The sequence below is a fragment of the Erythrolamprus reginae genome, chromosome 5, assembly GCF_031021105.1.
Source record: "Erythrolamprus reginae isolate rEryReg1 chromosome 5, rEryReg1.hap1, whole genome shotgun sequence".
In the NCBI taxonomy this organism is placed as follows: Eukaryota; Metazoa; Chordata; class Lepidosauria; order Squamata; family Dipsadidae; genus Erythrolamprus; species Erythrolamprus reginae.
The window spans coordinates 92121823-92134487 of record NC_091954.1 but is presented as its reverse complement, the minus strand read 5'-3'; the positions used below and the strand labels follow the sequence as shown (position 1 = coordinate 92134487).

At 36.6% G+C, this 12665-nt stretch overlaps 1 protein-coding gene across 2 annotated transcripts in view; it reads right to left on the bottom strand.

Annotated features, from left to right (window-relative positions):
• Positions 1 to 220: 220 nt before the first annotated feature.
• GMPS (guanine monophosphate synthase) overlaps positions 221 to 12665 on the bottom strand; it is a 49147-nt gene continuing 36702 nt past the window's right edge. For both annotated transcript variants that reach the window (XM_070753496.1, XM_070753497.1), the window contains exons 10-16: positions 12179 to 12284; positions 11708 to 11823; positions 10437 to 10562; positions 6652 to 6767; positions 4822 to 4952; positions 3897 to 4069; positions 221 to 2822 (exon numbers count right to left, since the gene is read on the bottom strand). In XM_070753496.1, the coding sequence (XP_070609597.1) occupies positions 2721 to 2822; positions 3897 to 4069; positions 4822 to 4952; positions 6652 to 6767; positions 10437 to 10562; positions 11708 to 11823; positions 12179 to 12284 (870 nt within the window). In that variant the 3' untranslated portion in view covers positions 221 to 2720. The remainder of the gene's footprint in view (positions 2823 to 3896; positions 4070 to 4821; positions 4953 to 6651; positions 6768 to 10436; positions 10563 to 11707; positions 11824 to 12178; positions 12285 to 12665) is intronic.

Below are 12665 nucleotides of genomic sequence, written 5' to 3'. Positions count from 1 at the left end.
AGACGTTTTGAGAAGACTGCACCCATTCAGATACCCACAGGTTGAACAGGAGAGCCTTGCAAGCTAGACTACCATTAGTACCTTATTCAGATGAGCTCTCCTTTTCAAATAGGGTGAAACCATAACTTTCAAAACTTTTACAAGTGTCCAAAAATGAAAGAACACAAGGAAAAAAGAATGCATCATATAAAGAATGGTGATTGAAAATAAATCACAGAAGTATCCAAATGGGTTCACTTTTATTTGAGGATAAAAATTAAGGCTGACAGTACTTTTATCATTTACATATTTTTTAACTGAGAGTTTTAGGAATAATTCCCTACACAATTGCCTTTGAAAACAGTTGACATGTCTTACTGAAACCAGAGGGCAAACAAATCTAGCAAGGGCATCTGCATTATTAAGCTACAGGTTACACATTCCCTCCTGGACCACAAGCCTGTTTTCTGCAGCTGATTTTGATTATGGGAATCAATACTATGAAATACATTCAAGAATTGGAAGCCTGGCCATTTAAGTGTACTCCACATTCCATTGCCAGCAGAAACTGAATCCCAGTATGGGTTTAAGAGAAAGGGATAATTTTCTAGTCATGCACAGAGAGTCCCTTTTCTGTACAATACTGATGTCTTCATTTAAACAATTTACTTATGCAACTTTATATGTGTTTATTTGTGTCTATAGTATAATATTCCTTATAAATGTTTCCAAACTCCATTTTATTCATGTATCCAGCTTAAAAATAAATCCACTGTTATCTTAACAGAACAAAACTTAATAAATTTCCTAATCTAAAACCCATAGAATTTGACAATGTGTGCACATCTATAGTAAATGAATACGAAAACAAAAACTCCAACTTCAAACTTCATTGTTTAAGTTAAAACTCTAACTCATCTGACTATAACTAAGCTCCTTTTCCCCATATTAATTATGATAAACCTGAATTTAAACCCAGCTTAACACAAACATTGAAAACTGCCAAAATTTTGCTGCCTAAGCCCCAAATATAAAGACACACAGGAAACATCCTTTGAATCTGAATGACTAGGAAGCATTCCCTCAATCATTTCTGAATTTCTATTCCCCACCCAAGACAGTAAATTAAGTTGTTACTACTCAGAAGATACTACAGATATGACATTTTCTCAGAACTTTTCCTAGAGAATAATTTGGATACCGATCATGGATTGTAGGTAGATTGGACATTATGAACACTACTGCTACTTTTTGCACTGTCACTAACAAGATCTCCATGAGAACAATCTTGAAGAAATTGTAAATAATTATGTGCCACACCAAACTAGCTGGTACAGCAAGGGAAGCCTGCAATTTAATCCAATGGAACAAATCCATTCTGAGTGTGTGGCCAACATTCTTTCAATATTACTTTCTTCTTCTGCATTGCTTTAAGCAACATCTCATAGTTTGTATTGTATTGAATTGATTTGCAATGCATTGGAAGGTATCCAGGATGAGACACAAAAGCTATGGCACAACTCATAGAAGAATCAACTCATAGTAACTTGCTATTTTCTCTGTTCTAGTTTCACAAACAAAATACTAAAGAAACAGTTTTATTTTGATTCAGATTCAATACACTGGATGTAAACTATATCCACCTTTTTAACTTAGTGGTAACTTATTCACTGAATGGTGTTAATAAAACAACTCATTCATTCTCAAGTTTACCAAGATGGTTCTAAATACAATTCATATAGAAATCAAGCTAATGTTTAAACACAACTTTGTAAAAAATTATGAAATACAGCATTCCCCTGCTTTTATTAGGAAGTCTCACATAAAACAGAAAGCCAAAAGATTTGACTAAAATAAAAATGTAAAAAGGAAAACAGGAATATAACTCAGCAATTTTGATGGCTGCTGAGATAATTGTCACTTTGCTTTTCACCAAGCAGTGAATTTTCAATTTTTATAGAGAATTCTTGTTTATTTGTTGTTGCCAATTAGCTGATTTAATGTATATTAAATATCGATAGTAACTACATATTGTGGGAAGACATATGATTTAACATCCTTAAAAAGTTAATTTGTTTTGAAAATATTAAAAGGGAATGGGGATGGTAGGGTAGGGTAGAATATAGTTCTTATTTGGATATATTTCTTGAATACATCAACACTTATTGCCATGACCTTAAAATGCCAAATGATATGTAACAGGTACTACAATTTACAGAAAATAAATATACGTTAATCTACAATTCAACAATACAGTACTCACTACTTCATTTGGCAAAATATTTATTTATAATAAATCTGTTTCAAAAGCAGTTGGTCACTTTTTTTCATTTTACATTATTAATAGCTTTAACAATGGGCTCGGTGAATGTAAATAAATTGTCTCTTTTTACACTATATAAAAAAAAGAGACACTGAAATGACATTTAACAGTAAATACACAAAAAACAGGAAGAGGCTGTTAAGACAAAAAAGGCAAAGCAATATGATTCTGTCTGCACGTTGGCAATGCTGCCGTAAATTATTTACCCGTACGTGTCCTCAGCCCCATTGAGCTGACTTCCCCCACCCTCATCAGCGCTCTTAATTTGTAGATTATGTTCCAGGAGAGAAAACAGTAATCACATAAGATGTAGCAGCCGCTCCAGTCACTCTTTTCACAGTACTGCATGTCAACACTGGGAATGGTTTCTGATATAATTTTAAACTGCATACAGTACTTTCAAAGGGGAGGGAAGAAATTACTCCCATTCAGTCGTTCCTGGGGGTTTCGAAGTCAAGTCATACATCACCCGGGAGATGCCGGGAATCTTCTTAATCTCGGTCACCATCTTCAACACAACCTGTGTTTAAACAGCAAGAAAGAGACATCAGAGGATATAAATGACAGCATGTCCCCAATTGGAAGAAAGGATATGAGAGAGAGAGGAGGGAGACCAAATGGGATGGACGATTAGTATAGAATCAATTAATTCAAATGTTCTGCCTCATCTTCCAGAACAGAATGGAAGGAGACAAGATGTCCATGTTTTTCCTGATTGATCTGTAAAAGGGGAAATGATTTGCAGAGGAAAAACGGGCATCTTTCCTTTCTATGGGATTTGTGTTTTGCTCTTTGCAGATTGTAGCCTTTGCACATCAGTTGTACATCAGTTGCACCCATTCCAGGACCAGGAGGTCCTGCTGACTGTAATTCAGTATTCCATTTGGAATTCTGCAATGGGGCTGCCTTTGGGGAACATCTGTAAGCTTCAGTTGTTACAATATGTAGCTTCATGGGTTGTAAAAGGTGTCAGCTACTCAGCATAGGTAACAACACTGCTTTAGGGCTGCATTGGTTACCAGTGTTTTTCTAGTAGCAATTCAAGGTACTGATTGACATCTTTAAAGTCCTTCATGGCTTGGGACCAAACTATACAAGGGACAGTCTTCTATCACTTTTTTCTACCCTTCTAATTTAGTCCAGTAGGATGGGCACATTCTGGGTTGTATCAGCCAAGTAATGTCAGCTAGAGGAGACTAGGAGACATGCTTTCTCTGCCATAGGGCCTGACCTCTGGCACATTCACCCTCCAGAGATTAGGATGGCCCAGATCCCGATGGCCTTTTGGAAGGCCTTGAAGACCTGGATATATGCATAGGCCTGGAGATCCTAATGTGCAACGGTCCCATTTTCTAGTTATAATGACATTGACGTATAATGAAATATATTGGCTGCTATTTGTATTTCATTTCTTTTTGTACTGTATTTTAACATGTGTTTTATGATTGTTTGCTGCCCAGCGCCACTAGTTTGAGATGTATGATTAAATAAATCCAATGAATAAGTAAGTATTGGTATACGTTTATAAGAATAAGTTACTTTCTATTCTAACAAAGAAATCAATGGCAACTTTAATTTTATAAATAGCATTTACCTCTTCTGGTATCTCATTGCCAGGTGTCGCTGCAATGCCAGTCATGAAATCACTTGTAATGAACGTTCGAATAACCACTGATCTTTGACAGGATGGCTGTTTCTGCAGGGGATCTCGATCAAAATGCATTGGTGTTAAGATGATTGGCATCTGGCTGATTTTTCCAGAATAACCTTGAATAAAGGAACAAAAATCAAGAAAGTGCATATTGGCAAAAGGCAGCATTAGCTGATTTGGAACCAATTGATATTTGGACGTGAACCCATCAGAAAAACCCAGATTTGTAGGCTAGAATTGGGAAATGACATGCAATGAAATACCTAGTAGATAATGGAAAAAATTCTTCCTGTGAACACTTGCATTAATGTATCTAGGAAGTTGCCAAGAGTTAGGTTTGATTCAGCAAATCTTGTATTTGTATTGGCTTATAGAAAAACATACTATTATGTTATAATAATAATAATAATAATAATAATAATAATAATAATAATAATATTATAATAATAATAGTAATGATAATAATATAATTATAATAGTAGTAATGATAATAATGATGATGATGATAATAATAATAATAATAATAATAATAATAATAATAGTAATAATAATAGTAATAGAGTTGGAAGGGACCATGAAGTTCTTCTAATCCAACCCTCTTCTTAGGCAGGAAACTCTACATTACTTCATAAGAATGGGGTCAACAGGGACAGCAGATTTAAGAGAGGACTAATGGAATACCTACTTTTATTTCTACACAGAGATCCTACAAAACAAATACCTTCTTTATTATCGTGTTTCAATACTTACAGCACTTGACAACAATAAAGGAGTTAGACTCTCTATTCTACTAAGCTTTCATAAAATATTTGGTGGCACAGGTGCTGCAAACGCAAAGCACCACACAAAAGAAAGCAATCACACATACCAGATTCCCTGAGAATATTATGAGCCTCGAAATCAGCCTGCCGCAATGTGCTGAGAACTCCCGTCGTCAAGAAAGTGGGAGTAACATCGGTGGGGGGTTCTTTGACTGGTGGCCCAAACACAAAGACAACCCTAAGGAGAGGGAGATAAAATTTATTAGACAAAGTGCTCTCTTGTTTTCTGGAGGTAGGCAACCCTTTGGGGTGGGAGGTACCTTTGGATATTTATCAGTGTGTATGATATAATCTCAAAATGCTATGGGAAATTGGCTAGCAGACAAGGTCTACCCATTCCTGGATGATATCTCCAGCATGACTATATAACAAGGCATAGAAGTACCGTTGTACCTACCTGAGCGGTCTTCTCGATGCACTGGAAGGAGAGTCCAACACGGGTAATTCTCTAGTCACCTTGGTAGGGACTGAATTTAGATTAGCATTGGTACTTCTATGCCATGTTATATAGTCATGCTGGTCACATGACCACAGAAGCATCTTCAGACAACGCTGGCACTCCCTTGGCTAGGAAATGAAGATGAGCACCACCCCAGACACAACTGGACAAGGGAAACTGTTGCCATTTTAAAAATAACTTTGACACACAAAGATTCACAAATCTGCTAACAGGCAGTTCTCCATATTGGTGGAGATATCATCCATGAATGGGTAGACCTTGTCTGCTAGCCAATTTCCCTACCAATGAGACTAGAGAATTACCTGTGTTGGACTCTCCTTCCAGTGCAGTGGAGAAAATGCTATTACCTTCCCATGAAAATGGTGCTTATTTATCTACTAGCATTGGCATGCTTTGGGGATTGGAAGGAGATGGCGCAAGAACCGATCTCACCCAATCGCGTGGTGCTTGGATCTCAAACTGCTGACCTTCAGGTCAACATGCCTAGCTTCTAAGTCACAGTGTCTTCTGGACCAAAGACACCTGCAAATAAATCTGATGACCAGAAGATGGTGATTTACTCTAAAGTATGCCAGATCAATAGACAGACAGTCTGTGGGAGCTTGAACACATTTTAAATTAAAATAATTTTAAAATTCCCAGGGAACAGGGAACCTGCTGAGCAATGTGCTAATTAAAGTGTCTAGTGAAATGGTGAAACCTGATAACATTGTGTTGCCTATCCCTATATTAATCAATAATTCACAGAATTGGCTAAATATAAAATTGTTTAAACAATGCATCTAAAAGTTATGATATCCTTGATTAAGATTACATGTCGTTCCAAACCATTAATCATGCAAAGCTTGTCTGCAGCTCCAGTAAATCAAAGAGACATCTTTTCAATAAAAGCCCAGGTATTTTTGTGTCTCATTTTGGAAATACAGACTTGCTTTCAGAAAAAAAATAATTTATGCTTCTTTCTTGTCTCACTTTAAAGGTTCTGCTAAAAAACCAACCATGCCTTCAATTCACAAGATTAATCTTGCTTAGTTTTTTGCATACCAGAACTGATATTTATACTGTAAAATATAAAAATAACATCCCTCCATTACTAACAATTACATGACCGATACCTATAAAACATAAATTATAATAATGAAATAAAGAATCAACAAGACTGGATAATTCCCTTGTCAAATTAACACACAAAAAAGTCTATGGATTGAGTCATGGAATTATGTTATAAATCAGGAGCTAGGCTTTCAACTCTTCCTGTTATCAGTATTTTAAAAGGCATATAGGAAAAGTAAAGTATTTTTCTAGAGTTTTCCTTTGCTTCTTACATATACATTTTGCCCCAGTGACACACAGTGAATTACTAAGCAGCAAATAAATTACAAAATAATAAAGATTTATGTATTGATGGGCATATTACCGATTTATGTTGTGACACATCCGTGGTATGAGTCTGGCTAGGAACATAAGGGACTCCCAAGGGGGAGGACCTTTACTGGATATTCCACATACATAGCTATAAGAACGACCATCGCCCTATGAAGTAGCAACATAAGAACACAACATTTAAGCATTTAAAACAGTATGTACTAGAATCAATAACTCAAGCCAAAGAAGTGCTTCTAATGCTGTAGGTACTCTCACATATGCCTGTCCCTAGATAAGCTGACTCTTGAATTTTTATCCAAAATACCATGAAAAATGCACCATCCACAATCAAGCCAGCCCTCAAAATCTTCAGACTTTTTAATGTTCACAATTAACTTATCCATGTATTGTGCACATTTCTTATAGTAGTTTGATTAACACTTCAAGAGTCGGCTTATCTGGAGATGGGTCTTTATGTGACTATATATATGGTACATACGAACTTTTTAAAAAAGTATTACCTTACATACTCGTGGATAAGCCCATCCCCAGATAAGTCAAGCCCAATTTTGAGACTGTATTTTGGTACCTTAAAATTTCAGCTTATCTGCGAGTAGATATGGTAATTACCTGTTGGAAATGCAGCTCAGCCACTTTTTACAGCCAAGTTCACACTCTTGAAATGTGAAGGCAAACACTTGAACAATGGTACATCATTTCTTGATTTTCAGTAGAAAATTATGTAATTGATTTCAAGTGTGAAGCCTCTATTAGTATTAATGCACCTACAAAACATATTTTAAAAGCCCTCAAACCTGGAAAAAAGAGGAAAAAGCAGGTCAAAAATTCTAATTACCCTTTCTTAGGCAACATCTTAGTGCCACAGCCCTATTGGGCATGGTTCTTGACAATTAAAGTAATAACTGTAAGATGTTGTCCTAAGCTGCAAAAATATTTCTTGCTTGTAGAGTCAGATGCATAACTTTCAGCTACAGTAAGAAAAGCTATGCATTATATTAGATGTGAAAATTTCTGTAATTCAATTATCCTGGCTAGAAAATCTGAAGTTAGAAGTTCTTACACATATGGAAGGCAGTACGACTGGAAAAGTCTGGGTTCGAGTCTTAATGGAGGACAATTCTTAAGAAGGTTTCTGTATTGCACAATGGGTACTGATAGGGTGGAAAACTGAATTTTTTCACTATCCTATCCCAGAGGTCCTCCTGGTCATCAAATTGAAATATTCAATCTTGAAGGATATAACTTACAGAGATGCCCAGATCATAATCAACACAAAGCATTTTTTTTAAAAAAAAGAATACTCTAAATAGACCATTAGATTGCACAGAAACTGTTTTTGTCATGCTGATGGATGATCTCTGGTGAGCCCAGGATAGGGGTCATTCCTCTATCCTGGTGCTTCTTGACCTCTCAGTGGCCTTCAATACCATGGACCATTGACCATTATCCTTCTGCGACAACTAGGGAAGTTGGAGGTGGGAGGTACTGTGTTACAGTGGCTCTCCTCCTATCTCTCCAGTCAATTGCAGTCTGTGTTAATAGGAGGACAGAGGTTGACCCCAGGCCCCTGCTTTGTGGGGTGCCACAGGGTTTGGTCCTCTCTCCCCTCCTATGTAGCATTTACATGAAGTCACTGGGTTAGATCATCTGACGACAAGGGGTGAGGTATCGGCAGTACAATGATATCTAGTTATACATCTCCAACCCGTGCCAGTTTAGTGAAGCAGTCAATATGATGTGCCGGTGCCTGGAGACTGTAAAGGTCTGAATGGGTGTTAACAGGCTCAATCTTAACCCTGACAAGACTGAGTAGCTTTGGGCATTCCCTCTAAAGGACCTTACCATTTGTCCGTCCTTGATTCTGGGAGGGGAAGTTTTAACTCCCTTAAGAAAGTGTCCACAATTTGGGTTCCTCCTGGATCCTCAGCTGAGAACTTGATCAACAACTCTCGGCTGTGGCCAGGGGGACCTTTGTACAGTCTACCTGGTGCACCAATTGCAGACCTACCTGGACCAGGAGGCTCTACTCATGGTCACTCATGCCCTTATGAGCTCACGGGTTGATTATTACAACACGCTCTATTACAACACGCTCTATTACAACACGCTCTACCCTTGAAATGTTGAGAAACTTCAACTAGTTCAGAACATGGCTGCATGAGCTGTGGTGGGTGTACCCAGGTGCAACCACAATTTACTAACACTCCATGAGCTGCACTGGCTTCCAATTGCTCTCCGGTCACAATTCAAGGCATTGGGTATCACCTATAAACCCCTACATGGCTTAGGGCCAGACTATCTCTGGGATCGTCTCCTGCCACATAGCTCCCAGCGTCCAATTAGAGCCCATAGGGTTGGCCTTCTTTGGGTCCCATCAACCAAAAAGGTTGATTGGCGGGGCTGCGGGGGACAGCTTTCTCTGTGGTGGCATTGGCTCTCTTAAACCAGCTACCCCCTGAGATCCATACTGCTCCCACCCTACTGGCTTTCTGAAAGTCTTGAAAACCTGGCTTTGCCAGCAGGCCTGGGGCCGTGAGCAATTGACACCTCTTTAGTTCCGGCCACAGTAAGATTGCATGACATGGTATGATTGTATTAATGGGATTTAAAGTGTTTTTATATTATTTTTTTATTGTTGTAAGCGGCCCAGAGTCCTTCGGGAGTGGGCTGCATACAATTCAATTAATAAATAAATTGCAGTGGTGATCGTTCTCTTCCACAATCTCCAGAGAGATAAACAATATATTTTGTAATTAACATTACAAATAGGAACACTCTACAAAAATGTAACTTCATAAACATAGTCTGGGGGATTGACGAAAGTTGAAATTCAAAATAATGTTTCATTCATTCGGATTTGTATGCCGCCCACTCCCAAAGGAGGTCCTTTTTAAGTTAAGTTTTAACTTTAAAAAATTAGACTTGGCACAATATAGAAAAATAAATAAATAAATAAATACCTACTACGAATCCCTGGCTAAATGTCTCATTTATTTCTACATACAAATTATGAAGCGAAAATTCCTCTTTATATATTTAATGGTGCTTATCTCACAAAAGTGATTCTGAAAAGCACATACAACTTAAAACAAAAATCAGAATGGGAAACCTATGGTATCCAAGGTTGAAACAGTAAGCTACTTCTACTACTACTACTACACCACACACACACACACACACACACACACACACACACACACCATATAAACAGGAGCCGACCTCATCTAACCTCCTGGTCTGAAAATCTGGAGAAAAAGTCAATTGCTCAGAGTCTTACAATAGGGTTGAGGCTCTCCAGATTTCCAGGAAGGGGAGTTTCATAGGGTTGTAATTATTTGATCTTTCCTTTCAAACAGTCTATGGAGATCAATAGTATTCTCGTGCCTTCGTCCACAGGTACAGAATTTGGCAGAATTCTGCCAAGTTCCGAATCTCTCTCTCAAAACAGAAAGAAAAGTTTCTGTCTGCTGCAGCAGGAAAGAACTGATTTATATGGTTCTGCACATGACTGAGGACATCTATCTCATTTACCAATGTCTGACATGAGTGGCTGGCTGGCAGACAACATTTATAACAGCTTTATAATCCTACTGTATATCACACATCTACTATTCCCAGATTTTGTAAAGTGACTTTTTAGACACTTTGTACAATTATTTTCTTGACTTTGCTTATTGATTTCTCGTTCATTTTATGGTTATTCTTCACCTTTTTTCCCCTTCCTGATGAGAATTGAATTTAAAAAACAAATAAACCTTGCAACATGTTGTTTTCCCTATTTTTATATATTTTTGCCACAGACCCAGCTTCACCAACCTGGACTCCCACTGTTTTGATAGGCAGCAAAAAGGCGTTTAATGAATGTAGACTTGTGATCTCCATCAGTTTCTCCTGGTCTTCTTCAGGTGTACATGCTTTGACTCTCTGTAGCAGAGTGTGAGGCTAGACAACAAAGCAGTTAATTCTAAGTATTAGAAAAGGTTAGTTGGCTATGCATCTCTAGCAAACACAGCGGTTGAACTTCAAAGTTTTGAAGGATCATAGTATAAAGGAGGATGAAGGGGTTAACTTTAGTATTCTTAAATAAAGAATAAAGAAGCTACTTTGAAAATAGGAACAAATGCTAACAGGTAACAGGTAAAAGCTGCTTCAGGCCTTTGATGTGCATACAAATAGCTATGATTTAATTTGAAACAATTAGCTATAATTAGATATGGTTACCATGAGTTCCTATATATATATATATAGCATATTTGTCAAGAAACTGATTTTTAATTGGATATTTGGACCTTGCTCCTTGAAATTCATAAGACTTTTTAAAGTTCTACCAAAATCCTTTCTAAAGGATTAATGTATGGTATGCATGTGTTGTAAGCTACTCAGAGTTTCATTACAAGCTGGGCAGCAGATAAATTTAATAAATAAATAAATAAATATAGCAGTATACCTTTCTGACAGTTGAGGAAAGTTGAAATTTGCATTACTATACAAGTTTAGCATATCATTGATATTGACACATTAAAAATGCAATTCAACATCAACATTTAGAAAGATGTGAGATATACTTATGGATTCTAGGAATCATATGCACTTATGGGTGTTCTTTTTGTGTATTTTTATCACTTGAGTAATGATGACAAATACAAAGCTAACAGCCAATGTAACATAACTAGATCAAAAAGTGTACGAAAGAAAAATAAAAACATGGGGCAAAAAGTGAGGAAATACCAGACGGGGTAGAAGAATATGGATGGCCTGAAAAATATTTCAATCAGGTCTTAAATTATTTATTTATTTATTTATTTATTTATTTGATTTGATTTTTATGCCGCCCTTCTCCTTAGACTCAGGGCGGCTTGCAACATGTTAGCAATAGCACTCCTTAACAGAGCCAGCATATTGCCCCCCACAATCCGGGTCCTCATTTTACCCACCTCGGAAGGATGGAAGGCTGAGTCAACCTTGAGATGTTGCTTCTAAGATTTAATCAAATTCTAGCACAAACATAAGCATAATGAAAAAAAGAAAAAGGAAAAGAATGTATATCTAATATTATTTTATTATTTTGTATTAGTAACTAGTATTACCTTTTTGACACTTGCAGAAAAGTCTGCTATGATTTTCAAAATGTTATTAGTTTCAGGGAAATCTTTGCAAACGTATGGTTCTTCAGCACATATTACTCTAATGGCAAGGCCAGGACCTGAAAGGCAAAAATAGAATACTCTAACATCATCTATACCAACGTGAAGTTTCAAAAATGCAATGTGACAGCAACTAAGAGTATGCTAACCATCATTTTCCTTTATATACACTGAGAGCATATACACAAAAGACAAATTCCTTGTGTATCCAACCACACTTGGTCAATAAAGAATTCTATTCTCTTTTCTAAAATGTGGCTAATGCAGTGGACACTTGGGAAAAATAGATTTATTTATATATATAGATAGATAGAGATGAGTTTCAATTCCCACTTGAACCTATGTGGCTCTTTGGAAATTCTTAGAATCAGAGGTTCTATTATTCTAAGTTTTAATATTTTAATATTTTAATACCTGGGAATGGATGTCTTGAAACTAGTTCTTCAGGTAAACCAAGCTCTCTCCCAAGCACTCTTACTTCATCCTTATGGAAATCTTTCAGTGGTTCTATTACTTTTCCCTGTAAGAGAGAACAGCATGATTTACATTAGAAAACTCATTTTTAAATAGCATATATTTAATAAAAAATTCTAATGTATTACTATTAAGATTATCAGTGATTATAAATTATAATCATAGATTATCAGTCTTGCACCTACAATCCCAATGAAATGCCAGCAGAAGCAAAATAGCGAAGTGATAAAAAGAACTCTATTTAATGTTGTAATACCAATATGCATATACCTATATGCATTTAATGTATTTAGAGTCACTCTCAATAAACACAATACAGTGATACCTTGTCTTACGAACTTAATTGGTTCCAGGATGAGGTTCGTAAGGTGAAAAGTTCGTAAGACGAAACAATGTTTCCCATAGGAATCAATGGAAAAGCAATTAA